Here is a 23,381-nt window from a genome sequence, read left to right as displayed (position 1 = left end):
AATAGATATGGAATGTGCAAGTTTTTTAGTCAATCCTAGGTAGCCAATATAGCAAAAGCAAAACCCTTGTCAGTTTTCATTCAAAATGTGTCCAGGTATCTTAAAATTGCCGGCTTATACAACTTCATATATGGCTGAAAGAGATTTAGGACAATCTCTTATTGTAAAGCAAATTTCAGAACTTCAACTGGCATTAGAAATAAGTCTGATGACTTTTACATATCTGTCCTAAATAATAGGACACTGGATTTCATATAAGAAAAATATGGGATTTTGTATGCAGGAAAATATTCGTAAAATTGAGGGAGAAGAGGAACTTGTATGACAGCGGATTCTCTAAGAATTTTGTTGTACACCTTAACAACTCATAGTTTCTTCGCATCCTTCATCGATGTGATCAAAGTTTAAATAAAAATGGATAGCTATAAATGAAACAAACACTGGCATCTATCTTCATAAAGATAATTTATGATAAAGTGAGTTTGGGCAGAACTCACTCTCAAAAGCTAGCTAAAGGGGGGAGATAGTCCAACCACATATATATATATATCATAACGGCCCACCAACTTGGTGATATGAGACAAATTCAACTTCAATACCCTATCTCACAATAAACGTGCAAGGCCAGGTCTAAATCATGACAACCCACCAACTTGGCGATGTGAGACAAATTCAACTTCAATACTGTCCCTCATGCTTGGTGTGCAACGCCGGGTCCAACAGTCCACTAATTTGACAATGTGGGACAAATTCAACTTCAATACACTCCCTCATGCTCAACATGCAAGGTCGAGTGATACCATGTTGGCGATGTGGGAAAATTCAATTTCAATACCGATCCAAACCCATCATCTGATGGTCCAAACCCATCATCTGACTCTGATACCATGTTGGCGATGCGAGACAAATTCAACTTCAATACAGTCCTCAAGCTCTGCGGTCCAAACCCATCATCTGGCTCTGATACCATGTTGACGATATGAGACAAAATCAAGTTTAACACCCTCCCTCACACTTGGCATGCTCAACGTGAAAGGTTGAGTAATACCATGTACACTCCCTCACGCTCGGCATGAAAGGTTGAGTGATACCATGTTGATGATGTGAGAAAAATTTAACTTCAGTACACTCCCTGACGCTCGGCGTGAAAGATAGGGTCCAAACCTATCTTCTAGCTCTGATACCATATTGGCGATGTAGGACAAATTCAACTTCAACTCCCTCCCTTATGCTTGGCGTGCAAGGCTGAGTCCAAACCCATCATCGCCAATAAACGTGGCTCTAATACCATTATAAAGTGGGTTTTGGTAGAACTTACTCCAAAAAACTAACTCAAGTGAGGAGAGAATTCAACCACATATATACACCATAACAACTCACCAAATTGAGGATATGAGACAAATTCAACTTCAATAATTTAGACACCAATATAACACGTATAGCTATGTCTTTTATATTTGACTTATATAATTATGCCTCCTTCCAACAAAAAGAAGTTGTCTCTCAGCCACGGTCCTGCCTATTATTGCAAACTCCAAACTAGCTTGTCAACCTCAATTCTCGCCAGAGCTCTTTTCACTGAGACTTTGTTTTGATGATTGATAAATTATACGGTATTTTTGTATGTTTTTAACTTTATATGTCTCTCAAAGTTGACCCTAAATGCAGTATACTACTTTTGACAATCTAATCCGCTTACAGTCTAGAAACCAGAAAAGAGAAACAAGACAAAACACATTGGATATGAATAACAAGTTGTCAATGAACCAGAATTATATATATTTATGCACAAAAGAGTGAGACCGAGGATTATTGGATGTTGGTCTTTCATGAAAGTCAAAGAAATAATTTAATAAATGTTGGCATATAAAACCACTACTCCGTAATCTTCGTTAATAATTTATTGGATTTTGTGGTGATATATATGAAGAAGAAATAATAATTACAGATTTACAGTTCATTAGCATGGCTTTAAGCTTATTTTTAAGCAATAAATACAGTAAACTACAAACAAATTCAACTTCCAGAACTGCAGTCGCTTATTATAATCTTGTTTGTTCATTACAAAACAACGGCACTATTCTTTGATTATTCATTTATTTGTGCCCAGAAAGAGAAGCAATTAAAAAAAAAATGATAAAGGCTAGTGGGGTCTGAATATTACGCAAATAGGCATCCACTTGATCTCATATGTTATTAGATTAGGTGTCGAGCATCTTGATTTTAAATTACTCCAGAAACATTCATCTTCTGTCTTTATCATTATGTTTGGCATCATTAAATTAAGAGTAAACGACTTTTTCCCACCCAAAAAATAGCTCAATCACATGTCCTACCCCCACACTTTTAAAACACCATTTCACCACCCAAAAATTATATTCCTTTAACAATTTCTATTAAATACATTGTGAAGACGAAAATACCCCCAACAAAGATAAACCCCAATTGTCGGCAACTGCAACGCACCTCAACCAAATTCTAGCACCGGAAATTGACGTAAAATTGACACCACTTTCCCCATTTTCCCTCTCTCCCCACCTAATTCCACTCAATTTTACGCCAATCGCCAGTAGGGTTCGCGCTATTTCTCTTGCCGGATTTTGGCGATTTCCGATGACCAAAATCAAAATTGACACCACCCCTAGACTCACCATCAACCCCTTGACAAAATCCCCAACCTTTTGGCGCCTGATCACTCACCGTTCGCTGGCCACTACCTATTGTTAGTGTATGCCCTAGGAATCAATCATGTCATCGGTTCTAAGGTATTATGTTTTGTATATATATGTTAATGTATATATTTTGTATATACAATTTTATCTTATCAATAGAAGAAAGTGTTCTTATTTCACATGTGGTTTATTGCTTCATTTATATATATGTATTACATGTGAAATGTTTGGATGATATAAATCTTTAAAAGATCAAAATCATCAAAGTATTCCCTACTTAGGTAATATTAATTGAGCAATAATATTACATAGTATGCATGTTGAATGCCTCCGTAAAATATCATGTGATGGTATTAGTGTGGGTGATTATAAAAGTTATATCACTAGGGCATTAACATGGATAAGCGGTTAATGAATTGTTTATCGAATATGACCTTTTATGATGAATCACATGGATATTTAAAATGTAGTCAATGATTCGTCATAAGATCATACTAGTGTATTATTAATCCTTAGACCTAAGATATCACGGTTAGATTCTGCATAAACACATATAGTTCAGATGGTGTATAAACACGAGACTAATAATGTCATGTGTTAATAAGCCGATTTGGCCATGTGTTGTTTATGTGTGAGGACAAGTGATAGTCAAGATGAGATCCGTTGACTTGGTATAGATTGATATCAAGTTCCTAGACAAATGTCAAGATACATTTGAAAAGTGAAATCTCCAGCTGGGGTATATAGAATGTTACATGAAAGGTTGTTTCATGGTGACATGTTCCATATGTATTGATCGTCAATCTAATATAAAATTAAGATAAGGATTTTGACATACCATGAATCCATTCTTAATTGGGATTAGACAACGGAATGATTTGATTATGTTCTTAATTGGGATTAGACAACAGAATGATTTGATTATACAGCGCGTATGATTATAAAAGGGTTCGTTGGAGTATATCTTCATTGTGGCTTAGGGGTTATGAAGCATTGCTATATAGATGCCTACCATAATCGGTGAGAGTTTTGTTCATAAAGAGTTATGATAAAACATATCGGAATACATTATGATATTGGGCACACGGCTAGGCCACAGTAAACCTAAGAGGTCATACATAAAAAACTATGGAGAATGGAGAAATAGCCAAAGAGGATTATCCAAGGTTGGCTAGCACCTATCAAGAGTAATAAAGTTATTTATATTATTATCATTGAATTAGATTCAATGGAAGGTTATATTAGTTATTTATGAATAATTTAAGAGTTAAATTGCTAATTGGAATTAAATGGAGTTCCAATTCATAATTAATCATTTTCTTTATATTAAATTGAATTTAACAATGGATTGTAATTGTAAACATATGAACAATTTAAGGGTTATATTGTTATGTAAACAATTTAAGAGTTAAATTGTTAATTGTGGTTAAATGTTAATCCAATGTTATTATTTAAAGAAGTTTAATAACTTCATAATAATTATGAAATTATTTACAACTCCAAAACAATTATGGAATTGTTTAAGGAAGTCCAAAACAATTATTGAATTGTTTACAAGGCTACATATATAAAGAAAATGATATATCAATTTTAAGATAGAGATCAAAATTTCTAAGAACCCTAAATGTCTCTCTTGGCCTGATTCTTCTTTTACCTTAGTGTGGATACTCTTTTGTTTAATTTTTCTTAAAATTAAAAGTCTCCAAGGTTGCTAAAGACTTAAGGTAACAAATTATACCTTACTTGTTTTCAGTTTGATTGAAAATTTTTGCCAAATATGAAGATACGTGTTATAGTATCATATGCATCATTCTCTATGCATTCCATCATTCACCTATTTGGCTGTTTTGCGATCTCACCGTTTCACAGCCAGATTCTAGCCGTTATTGACACCAGAAATCACCATTGTCACCACCATTCCAAACCCCATTCTCACCTCTTCAAAACCCCTACCTCCACTCGCCCTCCCATCTCGCCGTTTGCCGCCAGTGACCTACCATTACTGCCATGAGACAGTCGCATTTTTGCGATCCCAACCATTTGAAAACAACTCGATTTTACAACGATCACCGCTAGTGGGGTTGACACCCTCAATAGTGAGTCGAATGGCGAGGTGGGGGATGATTTTCAGTGGAGAAAGCGGCTGGAAAAAGGTTGAGAAATTGCTAAAGATAGCTAGCGTTTTAGGAGTGATTGAAGAAGTCAAAAGACCATCTTGCTGACTCGACTCGTCTAAAGCTCGTTAAAGACTTGGCTCAAAATTAGCCGAGATAACTCGGCTTGAACTCGCTATATACACCAAGTTGAGTTTGATCAGCACTCGGCTTGGCTCGATAGGCCCACAACTTGAGCTGGTTTGCATATGCAAGGTTACTTTAGTGACTTTTACAAACTATGGGGGAGTAGAACGCTATCTTCAATCTTAAAAATTGGTAAAAATAACATTTCACCCCAATGTAGTTAATGGAAAAACACAAAATAAGCCCCCCAAACCAAATTTCCCAAATCGAAAATAGAGTATGAAGTCTAAACCTTGAAATCCCTAAAACCATTTTGCCACAGAGTTATGCAAAGGTATCACTATCAGCCAAAATTTCAGTAATTTCAGTATGAGAAAGGAGGTTTAGCAACTTGAACCATCTAAATCTAATCTTCTTCAACAAAACCTTCTTTGTTTGACCAAAAATCCATGATTTAATTGGCAAAAATATAGTTTTAACGTCTGTGGGTGAATGGATCTAGAATGCGGATCTAAAGTGAGTCCAGTCCAAGAGGATATAAAGATAAGGGAAAAGAAAAATCAAGGGAATAGTAATGGTGCATATAGATAAAAAAGAGAAGAAATTAGCAGAAGTTGAGAGAATAAGAAAAAGGAAGCTGTTTGTTTCTTCATAAAGAAAGGGTTGAAGAAATTCGCACAAAAAAATTTGAAAGAAAAATGAAGGTAAGAGGAAAATAAGGGTTGTGGAAGTTTTTCTCATTTGGCTGTCTTCAATCTCAAACACGAAACTAGGATTAAGAAGAGAAGATGTGATAAGAGCTTGAAAATACATGTTTTGTTAGTGATTCAATTGGATTATTTGTGGAAAAATGTGTTTTTATTGTGAAATTTGAGTTAATTATTTCATAAATACCATTTATGGGATCACGGGTGTATTTTGAGTATTTTCAGGTTAAAAACGATATTGAAATGAAGAAGAATGATGTCAATGGAATTCGTGACGAGTAGGAATAAACGGTGCAAGAATTGGAGTTGAAACGAGAAAGTTGTGATGCGTTGAAGATAAAACATAAAACCTGGAAATTCTTCAAGATGGGCATGCTTCGATGGCTTTATCATAACTTGAGTTGTAGAAATTTGAATTCGATAATTCTTGTGGCGTTGAAAAGATTATTCAGAGAGCTACAAGGTTCATGTTGATGACTTCACCAGATTCTGAATATTCCAGACTCGTGGGATAGAAAGAACTATCGTCATAACGACTGTTTCTATCGCCGCAGCGATGGATCAGGGGCCTATTTGGGTTATTATATTTTCCTAGTTTGAATATGAATGGTTTAGACATTTAATTCTTTCCTTATTAACCTCCAAACACTATAAATAAGGGTCTTTAACTAGTTTTTAGGGAGGTTAGAGAAGGAGAAAGAGCGGTTACTATTTTGGAGATCAGAATTCTTGCAGTTTTCGTTCAACAATTAGAGAAGTTTTTCTACTTTTTTTTTTCTTGAACTCTTGTTTGTTAATACAATGGTTGTTTTTATTACTACAATTATGAACTAAATTCCTTTTCCAAGGCTAAAGATGTAGTCCAATTTATGAATATGTGTTGACCTTATTGTTGTTAAGTTTAATTGAGTATTAATTCTAAGTTTTATTACTGTATGTAATGCTTTCAATTCTTAAGAGCCCGAGAGTTGAATGATTTTATGAGTTAGGTTGAGATCGAGAGATGAAACTTGATTAGTCTAAGGTAATAAAACCATAAATTGAGTGAACGCTAGAGATATGTTACCGTAATCTTTGAGGCTCTGGTAATTTTCATAACTTAATGATCTCTTAGCTTCTAAATCCACTTTAGAGATATGTTGGAAAAGTGTCATTTTGAAACTTGATGGATAGGAAAGTGTCGTTTCGCCAAACCTTGGGTGGGAAAAGTCCTTCTTCCTTTTAGAAACCCACAAGAGAAAAACAAGACAAACACATTGTATGAAGAACAAGTTGTCAATTTGCCGGAATTATATATATATATATATATATATATATATATATATATATAAAACTAGAATCTAATACATTTTCATTTATTTAAGAGTGTCAATTGAAAAAGGTTGGTGGGGTCTAATTTATCCAATTGGCATCCATCTTCACTTTTAAAATACTCCAGAAACATCGTAACCTTTTATCTTTATATTAGTCTTAATAAAAAAAAAAGAATAAACCAACAGTGAAACCACTAAACCAGGGACTTATAAATCCCCGGAACCAAAATCTGGGAATAGTATTGTCACAGCCGCCAACTGCATGTTGTTTTCAGAAACTATTTAGTTGAAAAGTCTAAATTAAGCCAATAAGAATCTCATTAATAATACCTTAAATGTAACTCTTTGTTTGCTTTCATGGGGTATAAATATCCCCTCAAACTGGATCTGGAACCATTAGCCACCAAGAGAAAAAGAGTCCTAAAGCTTATAAAAATTTTAATCTTTCAGTTCTGTGTTTAATCTGTTCTTAATTTCAAAGTCTAAGAAAATAAAATATGGCATGTGAAGGTTCTTGGCCGGAGAATGCAAAGGAAAGAAAAAAATAATCAAAACATATATGCAAAAGTCTGATTCATTCATCCAACTTGATCAATATATACATCAGCACAACAACTATCTACTGTTACAACAATTACAATAGACATATACAAATTTGAATTTAAAACTTAACAACCAATATTTCATAAACAAAACACATCGTAATACTGACTTAATTACACTTAAGCCATTCAACTACAATACACCAAAAAGGTGCATTCATGCACGTTGGACCACTGCAGCAAACTAACTTCAACAGACTCTAAAAACTTGCAACTGAATCCTATAATGATGATGCATTTCCAGCAATGTATCATTGCATCAACACTCCTCGTTGATACCTTTGCTGGAAACACCAAGTTTGAGTCTAAGTTCCTCAAACTTGGCTTTAGACAATGCTTTGGTCATAATGTCTGCAGTTTGGTCCTCACCCAGGCAATGAATTAAAGTAACTACTCCATTGTTTCCAGCCTCCCTTACAGCATGAAACTTTATCTTAATGTGTTTGGTCCTACCATGAAAAACTAGATTTTTGGCCATGGCAACAACAGACTGATTGTCACACAATATTGGAGTTGGACTTCCCTGATTCTGCTTCAAATCTGCCAAGATTTTTCTAAAGCCAAACAGCTTGGTTTACAGCTGCTGCAGTAGAAATATATTCTACCTCTGCTGTGGATTGTGCCACAGTATCTTGCTTCTTTGATAGCCAGCTAATTGCACCAGAATTGATGTAAAATACATAACCTGAGGTGTTTTTCATGTCATCAAGTGATCCTCCCTAATCACTGTCAGTATAGCCCAACAACTCCAGATTTTCAGCCCTCCTAAATCAAATGCCAAGCCTGGAGGTCCCTTTCACATATCTTAACACCCTCTTGGCTGCCCTATAATGCAGTTCACTTGGACAACTCATGAACCTAGACAGATAACTGGCTGCAGACATGAGGTCAGGTCGTGTGGCTATTAAGTACAACAAGCATCCAACCAGACTTCTAAACAGTCCTTCATCCACTCTCTTTTCACCATCATTCTTACTCAGCTTCAAATTAGAAACCAGAGGAGTATCTGCAGGTTTGGAATTTTCCATGCCAAACTTTATAAGTACCTCATTTGCGTACCTTTCTTGGCATACAAAGATTCCATTGCTGGACTGAACAATTTCCATACCAAGGAAGTATGTCATCTCCCCCAAATATGTCATCTCAAATTCAGATTGCATGGACCTTTTGAACTGACTCAACTGGTCTGGATTGCTGCTTGTAATCAGCAGATCATCCACATACAAGGATATCACAATCAAGTCACCTTTAGCCTCCTTAACATAGAGTGTGTGTTCATTAGGACTTCTAACATATCCTAAGCTGCTTAGGTGATCATTTATGCGGCTGTACCAGGCTCTAGGTGCCTGCTTTAGGCCATACAAGGCATTCTTCAGCAAATACACTTTGCCTTCTTCACTCTTCACTTGATATCCTTCAGATTGCTCTACAAATATTTCCTTACTCAAGCAACCATTCAGGAATGCTGACTTAACATCAAGTTGGAAGATTTTCCAACCAAATTGGGCTGCCAAAGCAAGGATTAATCTGATAGTGTCATGTCTAGCCACCAGAGCAAATGTGTTAGAGTAGTCTACCCCTTGCTGCTGTGCAAAAGCCTTTAGCCACAAGTCTTGTCTTGTGTTTATGGATTGAACCATCAGGATTAACCTTCAGCTTGTAAATCCACTTTACCTGAATTATTTTTCTGTTTTCAGGTCTGTCAACAAGCCTCCAGGTATTGTTTTTCTCAATCATAGATATCACCTCCTGCATTGCATTCCTCCAGGCTTCTGACTCAGCAGCTTCAGCATAATTTTTTGGTTCAAGCACTGCCACATTACACCTTGCATATACATCAGTCAAGGTTCTGGTCCCTCTAACTAGAGGTTCTCCATCCTCTTCAGTTTCAGCTTCTTCAAATAAATTTTCAGTTGGCTGTTGCACTTTGCAGTCAACTTCAATCTTCTTATTCTCCCAATTCCACACTGCATTTTCATCCACCTTTACATCACTTATTATCACAATTCTCTTTGACTCAGAGATGTATACTCTGTACCCTTTTGATTGACTGATGTAGCCTATGAATATATCAATTTCAGCTTTATCATCAAGCTTTGTTCTCTTCCTTGCTGGAACCATAACATAACATACATTACCAAATACCTTCAAGTAGTTCACTGCTGGTTTAATTTCACTCCAAGCGTCAACTAGAGTTGGCCCTTGACTGCATGAGTTGGCAGTCTATTCAGGAGATAGACTCCTGTATTGATAACCTCGGCCCAGAACCTCTTAGGGAACTGCTTCTCTGCCATCATACACCTAGCCATCTCCATGGTGTTATATTTCTTCTTTCACTGACCCCATTCTGCTGTGGGGTGTAAGGTATAGTGAATTGGTGCCTAATTCCAGCCCCTTGACAAATTGAACTGAATTCCCTTGATGTATATTCAGTTCCATTATCACTTCTTATGGATTTGATCTTTGTTCCAGCTTGATTCTCCACCAGCAGTTTGAAATTTCTGAATTACAACAGGTATCGTATTTTTCTGCTTCAAAAAATATACCCATGTCATCCGTGTGAAGTCATCTATGAAGAGCACAAAGTACCTGCTCCCACTCATTGATTCAGTTTGCATAGGGCCACAAACATCAGTATGGATCAGTTGGAGTTTTGTTGTTGCTCTCCAGGCCTGATCCGAGGGAAATGGTGGCTTGTTTAACTTACCAAGTTGGCGAGCACTGCAGAGGCTTCTCTTCTCTTCAATCTTAGGTAAGTCTTGGACCATATTCTTATTCTTTAACTCTTTGAGGCCACTATAGTGGAAGTGGCCAATTCTCTTGTGCCAGATTTTAGACTCTTCCAGCCTAGATGATAAGGCTAAGTTGCTAGAATTTTTCCACTCAACAGGGAAGCTTTTTCCCAACATTTTTACACACATTAATTCAGTCCCTTCAAGGTCTAATATAATGCATGCTTGATTTTGAAAATGTAGAGAATAACCCTTCTCTAACATTTGCCCAACACTTAATAAGTTTTGGCTAATCTTAGGCACATACAATACATAAGGAATGATTTTGGTATCTAACAAGGTTTGGACAGCCACATCTCTTATGCCTTTGACCTCCACAAAGTCACCATTTCCTATTTTAACTCTGGAACAATATGAGCTATCCAAGTTGATGAAACTTTGTAGGTTTGCAGCCATATGATTGGTGTAGCCACTATCAATTAACCAAGCTTCATTACTGGTTTGTGCTGTGTAACAGGAGGCCACAAAGAGCTGTTCAGCCTGTTGATCTTCTCCAACCCGAGCTTGCTGTGTTGGCTGGTTTCCCTTGTTCTTACAAACCTTCTCTATGTGCCTAAATTGTTTGCAACCTCTGCATTGTATCCATGGTCTATACCAGCACCTCCTCTCCGAATGTCCCTTCTTTTTACAATGAATGCAAGCTAGATGCTCCTTCACTCCACCTGACTTCTCCCACTGATTGTTACTCTTTTCTTTCCCCTTTTTATCCCCAGCATACCTCCTTTATCTGCACCTGTCCATAGCTCTTCTTCTTTAGGTAATATTTCCTCTGCTGATCCTGTTTTTTTATTAATCCCAATGTTGTTTCTCAGTCTATACAACCTTCTTTATCCAGAAAATCAACTAGAACCACTAGACCTCCCATATGGCACAGGCACACAAATTATGATATGTCTAATAACACCAAGTATCCCATTTCTAATTTTGTTTCCTATTCTCATTTATCCTGCACATATCAGTATGCTTTCTTCTTTGTCCACCCATACAGAACCTAAAACCTATCAACAAGCTATCCAACACCAAACCTCAAATGAGAATACTCATTTAATTATCAAGTTCAAAGTATATCTATAGTAAATTAGTAATTAATTAATTATATAAAATAAATTGATAAACATTAATATATTACTAGTTAAATGATTACTTAATTAATTATAAGTCTATAACATTACATTAGTAATTTATTACATTACTTAATTAAATAATTAGAAATTTAATTAATTATAACATTACACTATAGATTATAGTATAATTACTTAATTAATTATAAAATTCTATTATAAACATTAATACAATACTTAATTAAATGATTAAAAATTTAATTAATTATAATATTACATTAAAGATTTATAGTATGATTACTTACAGTACAAGAAATTTAACATTTAGGGACAAAATTTTTTGTCACAAAAAGTGGAATATTCGTCCTCAAAAGTAATGCGGGACGACAAACAAAATCGTCCCCAAAGCTGCGTTGCCAAAGGGTAACATCCATGGAAAAACGAATTGTCCCCAAAACCATGTCATTGGGGACAAAATACAGTTTCGTCATTAAAGATTATTTATTTTGTAACCAAATCGTCCCCAAAACTACGTTGCCAAAGGGTAACACCCACGGAAAAACGAATTGTCCCCAAAACCACATCATTAGGGACAAAATACAGTTTCATCACTAAAGATTATTTATTTTGCAACAAAATTTTTCGTCCAAAAAAGAATAACTATTTGTCCCAAATACTGTCATTCGTCCCCAAAAAATGCACAATGGGGGACGAAATCTTTTCATCCCTATTAGGTAGATAATTTGGGACTTTTTTTTTTTTTTTTTTGTCATTGTCTGTGTGGCGAATTAAGGACAAAAATTACCGTCCTAGATGGTGTGGTGAATTGAGCACGTAGATTTTCGCCCCTAATGGAATGGTGAATTAGGGACGAAAATTCCTGTCCCTCATGCTATAGTGAATTGGGGAAGAAGATTTTCGTCCTTGATGGTTGGCGAATTGGGAACAAAATTTTCATCCCTGGTGGTGTCAATATTTAGGGACAAAAATTTTCATCCCTGACAAAAAATTCCCTTTCTTTTATTATGAATTACAACAAGAATTTGTTCCTGATTGAAAATTAACAAATGTATTGATTCTCAAAGTAAAAAAATTCATATGAAACATCTTTTTAACTAAGTAAAAAATATTACTTAATATCAAATTGATACTACTACAAATCAACAAATAACCAAGTAATAACAAAATATTATATATATATATAAGCCAATAGTATCATAAACACATCCAACTATAACTAACATATAAACAATAGTATAAAATAACTACACTTTCTTTGTTAGTTGGATGTCAAAATATATACTATATTCTTCACTACTTGGATGTCAATAAAGGTACCACTCCTATAGTAGTTGCATGTCAAAAGAAGCAAAAAACTGAATTGCTGAAGCTGCTGGACATCTAGGTATACGCATGTCAAACAAGTCTGCAACAATCATTATTAACAATTACTCAACTATATATTTGTCTAAAGTTTGTAAGATAAAGTTAACATAAAACATTAGGGAGACATCTTCAACTGAATTAAGTGAAACAATTGTACCTCTATTTGATGCATGAGAAGGACTAGTTGCAGCCTTAGAGCGGTGGCATAAAACTGAAACCATCTTCTACAATAAAGTACCTGTCACAACAAAAACATATTAATCTATTATAAGATGCAAAATAACATAAACCATATAGACATGTAATCAAATGTAAAAAATCATTAAGTTACATTATCAAATTCATGTATCAGACTCTGTATCATTATCATCATAATAATTGCCTTCATCATTATAATAATTTGATAGTGTGTCATTTTCATCATCACTATCATCATTAAAGACGTTGCTGGTGAGTTGATTCTCCCAATTTGTGCTGCCACAATAATTGCCCGACCTCTAACTACTTTCTTTTTCCTCTTTTTAATTTGATATTTCTTTTTACTCCTTGTTTGCTTCATTATAGTTGGTCTTGGAAACAACTATACTCCCACTATTACTCTTCTAATTCCCATTAATACTCTCTTACCCACCTACTCTATCTCTACTCACTCAACAATCTTATACCTCTCTAATTACGTTTCTGCTATAATTCTAGCGACAAAAAAGACTACAAGGTGTCAAATATGACTACTCTTAAGAATTTCAGAGTGGTCACCCTGAGATATTCATTATCACTTCTAACCTCCTTCTATCAACAGTGTAGAATGAAAATGTAGGGACATTTGATGATAATTAAAACTTTGTATGCATATATCTCAACCAGTTTGACAAATATTGAAAAGTTTCACACTCCAAAGGCAGTCAATTACCTGTTATTGCAGCATAACATCAAACATCTGTGCTGCACTTTCTCCAATGTCAGGACTACATCAATTCAAATTCTAGTCCATTCATAAGTTTCATTAATCACAAACAAATTCTCTAATTTGATGAATACTTAAAAGGCAATTTCCATTGTTCTCATGATCCCTTTCCTATTTTCTGGTTTCAAATTTGACACTAAAAACATGACTAGTTTAACAACTTGTTACACTGAAAATTTAACTTTTAACTTATAACTACTTCTAGAAATTCAACTAAAAACAAAAACGCATTCATACAAACTTAAATTTAACCAAAACTAATTTCCATTTTTACTGCCAAAAAGAGAAACTCACTACATATCAATCACCAGAACCCACTAAATCAAAAGCCATAATTCAAACAGAGAAGATCCCTGATAATTTCAACCACACCCAACACCAATTTCAACCAAAGAAAAAAAAAAATGAGTTCATGCCTGTCAAATAAATCCGCATTCAAACAGTCCAAACAAACTCAAATCAGAAAAACTCAATCACCAGAACAGACAACCAAAAAGCCAAATTGAAACAAACCCATTCTAATTTAAAGGCATTAAATAAAATCCACATTTAAACATCATCAAGCATACCACATTCACACAATTTCACAAGAACTCAATTCAATGAAAATCAAACCCACCAAAACAAGTAACCAAAAAACAAAATTGAAACCCTAATTGCGTAATCGATTCAATTCAAGAATGAAAATTTTAAAAATACATACCTGAATCTGAGCTGATACCTTGAATTTACAATTTGAGCTGAAATAGCAAGAACAGTCGCCTAATGGAGTGAAGATTCACCCTAAATGAGTTCGCGCTTTGAAGTTGAAATTGAGAGAAATTGCGAAAATCTTGTACAATAAGACTGAATGGAGATAAGTAACAATGGAAAAGGAAGTTTGCAGCTGAAATTTGGGTGAAGAACATTATATCGCTAAATAGAGTGAAGAAAATACGAAGAAGAGTGAAATTTTGGGAAATTTTGGGTTGGCGGGTATTAGGTTTAGTGAATGAAATTTAGGGAAATTTTGAGTTGGCACATGGTGGGTATAAGGTATTTTTTTCCGGGTTAATATTCGGGTGTATGGTAATATTTTAAGGTGTTATTATACTTCATTATATTGCAACATTATTTTACAGCTACTGTATTATTGGGTTTAGAATAATACTTTAAAAGTATTATTGTAGATATATATTAATAACATTTTAAAAAAAAGCTATTATTGATAAATATATGTTATAAAATGATAAGTGATATTTATCAAATTTATTATAACATTTTCATATAAAAGTTACCAAAGATACTATTTAAGAACATATTAAAGATAATGTTATTGTCCAATGTTACTTGTAGGTGATTTATTTTCTAATGATTGTAAGTAAAATTTTAATTTTTTGTTGCGCTCGGCACGCATTACATTTATGAATTTTATTGTGTAATTTGTATTTAGTTTAAATTTGATTTGTATTCTTTTATCATTAAAGCCGAAAATGATACATAATATTTACATTTATAAAATTATTAATGATTTTGTATTTTTACAATTTTTTGGCCTTTTCAAGTTTTTAAAATAAAGTCATAATTTAACACAAATTAGGAACTGAAATTTTGGGATAATATTCACAACGGATTGAAATGTGTTGCTACGATTTTACAAATATATATTTTTTTTCACCCCTAATTTGTTGGTATTTGTTTTAGAACAGATTTCTTTGATCTAGTTGGACATCGCAAACCCGACCCGCCCCTAATCACCCCTCGATCTCGACCAATTTCCTAGCCCCTGACCTTGTACCCGATCATATGCGTTAATGAGTTTTTTCCAGTGACATATCTGCTAAAACTATGTTATTGCTAAAAACTTGAGAGGAATGACAAATAGTTGTATGCATATTAATTATACCTTTTTAGCAAAATTTTGTCACAAAATATCGCATTTAATTTGATTCAAATATTTTGTCACTAATACCTCAATTTTAACATTTATAAATGATAATTTTTTTTTTTTTTTTTTTTGTAATGATAAATAATTCTTTGATGACAAATTAGTTTGTAATTATAGCATATATTACTAAATATAGTGAATAAAGTTTCTGTTGACAAATATGTTTGTCACTATAAACATTTTTTCTTGGCACTTAAATTTTGATTCAAACATACCTCTGTTTCAGTATATATTATGATAATATTTTATTTTTTTTGTAATAATAAATAATTTTTTTTGTGACAAAATAATTTGTAATTATAACATGTATAACTAAATCTAGTGACTAAAATGTTTTATAACAAAATATGTTTGTCACAATAAACAATTTACCTAGACGCCAAAATTTGTTGTCAAAAATTTGTGACGAAATATTATGATAATATTTTTTTTAGTCACTGTATATTCTCTTTATCATACTTAATGTGATGTTTCTTTATTTTGTCATAATACCTATATTACTCATAACAAAATAACATTTGATAAAAGTAATTTTATCACAATATAATATATTTCTTGTAGTGTGGGATGACCATGAGTTCCAAATTTCGTCCTCAAAAATTCATTTTTCACAATCTATGACAAAATTATATTTCGTCCTTAATAAGTGTTCCAAATTTTGTACAATTAGAGACAAAAACATTTCGTCGCAAAAGAAAAAAAGTTTTAGTTACAAAATTTTTCGTTCAAAAATAATAAATTTTGTCCCTAAAAACGTATTTTTACAATCAAGGACAAAATCATATTTCGTCCCAAATAAGTTTTCCAAATTGTATACAATTAAAGACAAAAAAATTCGTCCCAGAAAAAGAAGGTGTTTAGCTACAAAATTTTTCATCCATAAATAGTAAATTTCGTCCCAGAATGATTTCCCTCCATATTATTTTGATTCTTCCCTCCAAATGGCATTGTTGGCGCGAGCGGTAAACATTTTGTTACGAAATTATAATTTCGTCCCCTAAGATAACAATTTTGGGACGAAACTGACTTCATCCCTAAATGTTAAATTTCTTATAGTGTTAATTCATTATAATATTACATTATAGTATGATCATATAATTAATTATAGCATTATATAATTAAATAATTACTTAATTAATTATGACATTATATTATAAATATTAGTAATTTACTACATTAGCACAATACTTGATTAAATGATTAGAAATTTAATTAATTATAATATTATATTAATGATTTATAGTATGATTACTTAATTTATTATAATATTACATTATAATATGATCACATAATTAGTTATAACATTACATAATGAAATGATTACTTAATTAATTATGACATTATATTATAAACATTAATAATTTATTACATTAGCACAATATCTAATTAAATGATTATAAATTTAATTATTTATAGCATTACGTTATAAATTTATAGTATGATTACTTAATTAATTATAGCATTACATTATAAACATTAGTACAATACTTAATTAAATGATTAGAAATTTAATTAATTATAATATTAAATTATAGATTTATAGTATGATTGTTTAATTAATTTAATTAATTGTTTGTGTTTTGGTTTTGATTGAGAAATTTTATGTGAATTGTGATGAATTGATTGAATTCAAGTGTTTCCTAAGGATTAGAGGATTTATGAGTCACATTGGATACAGATGAATGAGTAATCAAAATTTGTTAGGGGTGTATCTGTAAACTTTTAAGGTATTTTTGTCATTTTTTAAACTAATAGGGGGTAATTGATTTTTTATAGGATACCCGGAAAAGGAACCAAAACCTGCATTTTAAGTTCCAGTTCTAGTTCTTTTTTTTTTGGGAATCTGTACTATGTAGTTTCGGTTTCGGTTTCTCCAAAAAATATAAGGTACTTAGAGCAGCTCAACCCTAGGAGTAAGAAAGGTACCCAGGAAATCAGCATTTTCAAGGCGCTTAGCGCCAATAAGAAGAACTTCAAGCGTTCCACGAGGCATTTATGTTTTGGAGACGATAAAAGACGTACAATTAAAAATAAAATAAAAAAAGGCTGTTTTCTCTTGGAATTCTCAGTGTCCATGAAGATATAACGTTAACGATACGTGCAATTAATAGCGTTTTTTTCTTCTTGGAAAATTCTGAACCAGGCTTTGAAACCGAGAAATTTGGATGATGGTGATAAAAGGAAATGTAAACTACTGGATGGTCAGTAAATCAGTTGCCGAGGTCTTGCAATATTATGTTTGTCACATTCACATACTAGGAACATGTTAAAGTTTTGAAAATGGCGAACAGAGAATTACAATTACGTGTTACTCGGTCGTCAAGTGCCGAGTTAGGCCAGCAATTCACTAATCATTGAGGGTTTTCCATTTTGTCCTATGTGATTTAAAGAAAGAAAAAAAAAAAAAAAAAAAAACACAGAAATCTTGACAATATGCGAGTATCTTAATCCTAAGATTGCCCAAGTAACAAAAGAGACGTAGTAGCACCAAATTACAACCAATGTCTTTTTCCTCAGTGAAGAATTTAAGAAACAAATGCGGATGCCCAGATGGATATAATATAGAGATCTTAAAATAAAATTCAGACAGTAATTAAGGTCTTGACAAATGAGGATGCTTCAAGGGCAAAACACAACCTTATAGTTAGTCCCTGCGGGGCAAGTAAATATGCTCGTTGCATCATCCATAGGGTAACTGTAAACATCTGGGCACCTCTCCTTGAAAAACTGGGAGTAATTTGTAGGTCCACACTTGCCGGAAGTGCAACAATGTTCCTGTGTCTTGAATACAGGACATGGCCCGTTACATCCGCCAGGCACCTGCAACTCATTCGGGCACTGACCAATAATATCGGCTGTGCATTGAATGACTCGGCTGCAGTCACCTGAGTCCGAGCTAAACTCCATCGGAACATTAAACCCACCAATAATAGACATATCTATAAAATCAAGGCTGTTGTATTGGTTTATGCTAAACTCGGCTAAAGTGTTAGGGGGTGAACCATAGCCTTCACATTCGAGAAGTCCGCCGCAGTCACCGGTCTCACACTTGCCTCTCCCATCACCGTCAAACAGGCAATTGGTTCGACCCCAGATGCGGCCAGCGATTGTGCCAGACTTCACGTTCAGGTTCCATGTTTCACTTTCATCAAGTTGCCTACCACCACCAGGAATGGAAGCGGCCCACACAGGGTGCGGGCATTTATTTATAATACGGAAAGTTGTTTCTGTCGAGATTAAGGGCTCTTGAGGGCAAAACACAACTTTATAGTCAGTGCCAGTAGGGCACTCGCTGGTTACATTTTCCGTGGCATAAGTGTTAGCATTATAGCACAAATTCTTGAAAAACTTGGAGTACTCAGTAGCACCACAAGTCTTCCCAAGACAACAAAACTGGTCGGTTTCGAAAACCGTACAAGGATGATTACAGCCACCAGGGTCCCTCAGCTCAGTTGGGCATCTGCCGTTGATATCACCGGTACACTTTAACCTTTTAGTGCAATCACTAGATGTTCCACCAGTGGCAGAAAACTCCATAGGAACGTTGAACCCATTAACTAGAGAGATATAAAAGATATCCTTCTTTTCGTCAGCGCCTAATCTGTATTCTGCTAAGGTGACAGGGGCCTCAGGTTCACTAGTTGACACACAATCAAGTAGGCCATTACAGTCTCCACTCTCACACTTGCCGTTTCCCGTACCATTGAAGGCGCAATTGGTTCGGGCCCATATGCGGCCCTTAACTTTAGAGCTAGAATCCTGTGTGAAACTCAATGTTTCTTTCGGCTCGAGTTTCTTGGACACGCCAGGCACCGCTGCTGCCCAAACCGTGTAGGAGCAATTGTTTACTAATACAAATTTGGCTGCATTGATGGAGGTGAAACTGAGGCTGAAGTAGAAAATATCAAGTATGAAATAGGAAAAGGAGAGGATTTTGAAGAAGCTCATGTTGGAGGGGGCTGCTAGGAAATGCTGAGGGAGATGGGAATTCTTCTAATAATTTTTGATTTTTTGTTGCTTAGTGGAAATTGTGCATGAACCTCTCGGACATTTCCAACTTAAGAGGGTTCATCATGTGGCTTCACTTTATCTCGAAGTCAAGTCAACTACAGAGACCAAATAAGCATGCGGAGACCAGACTGTTGGGAGAATTTCAAAAATTACCCAGAGATATTTAATAATCAAAATTGTGGCACTTTTACAAGAAATTTTTTAGAATTACCTTGAAGTTCAAGGCTTGAACCCTAAGTACGTGTATGTTCAATTAAAAGCTAAAAATTTTTATGAGATTATCATTTTACCCTTACTTCTATTAAATATCGATTATCATTTTACCCTTACTTCTATTAAATATCGATATATTTTTATTAAGCAAAAGCATATTATCATTTTACCCTCACCAATCCAATCCCAATCCTAACCATTGACAAGCCACTTCTTACTCCACACTTATGCTGCCCAGCTGGCCCGCCAACACCCTAACCCAATAATGACTTATGACTTATGGAGTCATAAGAAAATTTCCAATCCCATGCGGAAATTGCGGATAAGCGGATATGACCAATTAATATAAATTAATTGTCAGTTGACAAGTTTGAGACTTTTATATTCTTATTATGATATTCAACAAGAAAAGTAAATATTATGGAAACAAATAAAATACTAGTGGCTGTGATTGATTGATACTGAGGTTTGGAGTTGATAATTAAATTAAGATGGGTACATGACCATGTTTGATGACTTCAATTACCTACAGGATCTGCTGGTTAATATTAATACAACGATGCTATAGACATCGGAAATGGGTATCAGAAAATTGCACTGAAATATGTGGCCCCTGGCTCAAACATCGTCACGTAGGACACGATAAAAGAATTTTATAAATGGATGGCCGTCCATACTTCGTGGACGGCCATTATTCAGGAATGGACAACGGTCCATAACAAATATTTAAAAATAAACTAAAAATCAATAGACCACCGTCCAAATACTAGGGACAGTCGTCCCTTTAATATGGACGGCCGTCCACAATAGATGGATTGACGTTCCTTTTATAGGGACGACCGTCCACAATAGATGGACTGACGTCCATAAGCAATACAAATTTTTTTTTTTTTTTTAATGAAAACAAAAGATTAGATGGATCCAGTTCATCTTATGTGGACGACTAGATGGACTGGCGTCCATAATATATGAAAATTTTTAAAATTTCAACTTCTTCAAACGCCAAACAGAGAAGCTCCATGTCTGCTGCCGCTGCATCTCATGTAAAAGGCGTTGCTCTAATAAAGCCTGATCGAGAACATTGTTTGCTCTTATTGGGTCAATATGTGAGTGCCCGGGCAAGATCAGGCATTTGACCATGCATTAACAGCTCAAAAAGCACCTGTTGAGCTTGTGATTGCTGTCGCTCCTGCAAAAGTTGTTGTTGCTACAATTGATGATGTTGAAGTTCAAGCTGACGCTGTTGTTGCAGATGAAGGGTCAAGAGATGTTCCATATCTGAAGTTGGATGGTTTGCCAACTGTTGTTGATGAATCAGATTCTGATTTGGCAACTGTTCTAAAACTGATTCATTCAGGCGTGTATGAGGAAACATATTTCACTGTTAGAGCTGCTGTTGCTGCAATTGCTTAGACAAAAGCTGCTCTGCTAGATCAAAATGGTTGGATTCCTGTTCCATGCGTCGCATATGGTGAGTAGCAATAGGATCTTGATACACAATGGGGCCAGCAGGTATGTTTTTTCTATAAATATCCGACTGTGTCTGCAGCAAGAGTTGGATCAGCTATCGCACCGTATGAAGCAGTCCTTCCCACACTAGAAGGCACATTTGTAGGTCTTGTGTGAGTTCCTTTGAGCTCTGACCACAACAAGCCAAAAGGGTGCAACTTATTATCATTCTGAATTGCAATGCCAGAATCTATCAACTCAGTTGGACGAGAGGGTTGGATACTAGTATCATGAATGTTCCCAAAAGACTTTACAATAGGATATCCAGTATTGCCTGTTGACACAATACGATGGACGGCAGTCCATCTCATGCGGACAGCCGTCCCTATAAGATGGACGACCGTCCATAACAGATGGACTGGCGTCCACCTACTGTACTTTTTGGATGGCCGTCCATATTAAGGGACGCCCGTCCATAGAATTTGGACGCCCGTCCATTTACGTTAGTGTTCTATCGTCCAACATGGCAATGTTCACGTATTTCGGTATAACTGTTCGGTACCAATCTTTCGGTGAATATAGCATTTTTGTAATATTAAACAGTCCAAAGAAATAATAAAAAGAGGAGGCTAAGGTTTCATTGATACTGCATAATGCAATTGAATATGAAAAGTATAATTTAACCTAAATACAAAGATATATATAGGCTAAACAAAGGAAATAATGAAAAGACAGATCTACCCTTAATAAACAATAAAACAAAATAACCCATATTTCTTAACATCTCCCCTCAAACTCACTATGCTGCTTCTACAATCATCGAGAGTTTGCCAACTAGAAAACGAAAACGGGAAATAGAATGCGACTTGGTAAAGAAATCTGCAATCTGCAAAGAAGAAGAAACAAAGGGCAAGGTAATGGTGCCATGCTTAAGGTGATGACGAGTAAGGTGACAATCGATCTCAATGTGCTTAGTTCGTTCATGAAAAACCGAGTTGTGAGTAATCTAAATAGAACTCTGGTTGTCACAATACATAGGACTGGGATGAGAAAGAGAAACGCCCATATCTGCAAGTAACCAACGTAACCAAACAATCTCTTTGGTAGTAGATGCCATAGCACAATATTCTGCTTCGGTTGAAGATTAAGAAACAATGGATTGTTTCTTACTCTTCCAAGAAATAAGGGAATCACCCAAAAAGATACAGAAACCAGTAACAGACTTGTGATTCGTGGGATCACTAACATGATCAGCATCAGAGTATGCACGCAACTCCAAGGAAGAGGTGGATGGAAGTAAAAGACTCTGAAAGACTGTACCCCAAAGATACCGTAAAATACGAAGAACAACTGCCCAATGAACTGTAGTAGGAGAAGCAACAAACTGACTAACAACATGAACAACATATGCAATATCTGGACAAGTAATAGTGAGATATACCAAACTCCCAACAACAATACAGTATAAAGTAGGATCTGACAAAAGTAAACCATCAGAAGAAGAATACTTTGCATTAACCTCAATCGGAGTATCGACAGTCTTATTATCAGTAAGTCTAGCCCGCTCAAGAATATCTGCAACATATTTCGACTGAGAGAGAAGATAACCTCTAGGTGAGTAGGCTACCTCAATACCCAAGAAATATCGTAGAGAATTCAAATCCTTCATTTCAAACTGTTAAGCTAACTCTGTCTTCAAAACTGAAATACCATCAATATCATCACCAGTAATAATCATGTCTAGAGGTGGAAAAGCAGCCTGCTTGGCCTGACCCAACCTGACCCGCGGCGGGTTGCACAAAGTTGCGGGTTGGTCCTGACCCGCCCGGCAACATTGGCAGGCCGGGTTAGGCTCGCCAATGTTGGGGAATTGGCTGGCCTAACCCGGACCGCCAACCCTAACTCGCCAGGTTAGGCCGCGAGTTGGGCCGGGTTAACCCTCTTTTTGATCTTTTTTTTTTTTTTTTTATTTTGTTTAAGTTTAAATGTTTAATTAACTTTTCAAATGAATAATTAACAATTTATAAATAAAAAAATGTAATTT

The 23,381-nt window shown here is 34.9% G+C and overlaps 2 protein-coding genes and 1 long non-coding RNA gene across 3 annotated transcripts; all 3 read right to left on the bottom strand.

Annotated features, from left to right (window-relative positions):
- Positions 1-12,561: 12,561 nt before the first annotated feature.
- On the bottom strand, positions 12,562-14,498 carry LOC116143392. The gene is made up of 3 exons (XR_004130121.1): positions 14,441-14,498; positions 12,931-13,011; positions 12,562-12,813 (listed from the first exon to the last, which is right to left on the bottom strand). It is a non-coding gene; the product is annotated as an uncharacterized LOC116143392 (long non-coding RNA).
- A 3,485-nt stretch (positions 14,499-17,983) lies between these two features.
- LOC116143381 (thaumatin-like protein) lies at positions 17,984-19,678 on the bottom strand. The gene has a single exon (XM_031428829.1). The coding sequence runs from the start codon at positions 19,610-19,612 to the stop codon at positions 18,284-18,286; it is 1,329 nt and encodes a 442-aa protein (XP_031284689.1). The 5' UTR covers positions 19,613-19,678; the 3' UTR covers positions 17,984-18,283.
- A 2,803-nt stretch (positions 19,679-22,481) lies between these two features.
- LOC116143335 (uncharacterized mitochondrial protein AtMg00810-like) lies at positions 22,482-23,006 on the bottom strand. Its single transcript, XM_031428787.1, has one exon. The coding sequence runs from the start codon at positions 23,004-23,006 to the stop codon at positions 22,482-22,484; it is 525 nt and encodes a 174-aa protein (XP_031284647.1).
- Between the last annotated feature and the right edge of the window lie 375 nt (positions 23,007-23,381).

This window comes from Pistacia vera, unplaced genomic scaffold, assembly GCF_008641045.1.
Source record: "Pistacia vera cultivar Batoury unplaced genomic scaffold, PisVer_v2 Contig43, whole genome shotgun sequence".
NCBI lineage: Eukaryota > Viridiplantae > Streptophyta > Magnoliopsida > Sapindales > Anacardiaceae > Pistacia > Pistacia vera.
Note: the sequence above shows the minus strand (reverse complement) of the source record. Positions and strands in the feature narration are given on the sequence as shown.

Bases quoted from the DNA above. Each gene is read 5' to 3' on its own strand.
- LOC116143381 (XM_031428829.1), bottom strand. From the start codon at position 19,612: ATGAGCTTCTTCAAAATCCTCTCCTTTTCCTATTTCATACTTGATATT.
- LOC116143335 (XM_031428787.1), bottom strand. From the start codon at position 23,006: ATGAAGGATTTGAATTCTCTACGATATTTCTTGGGTATTGAGGTAGCC.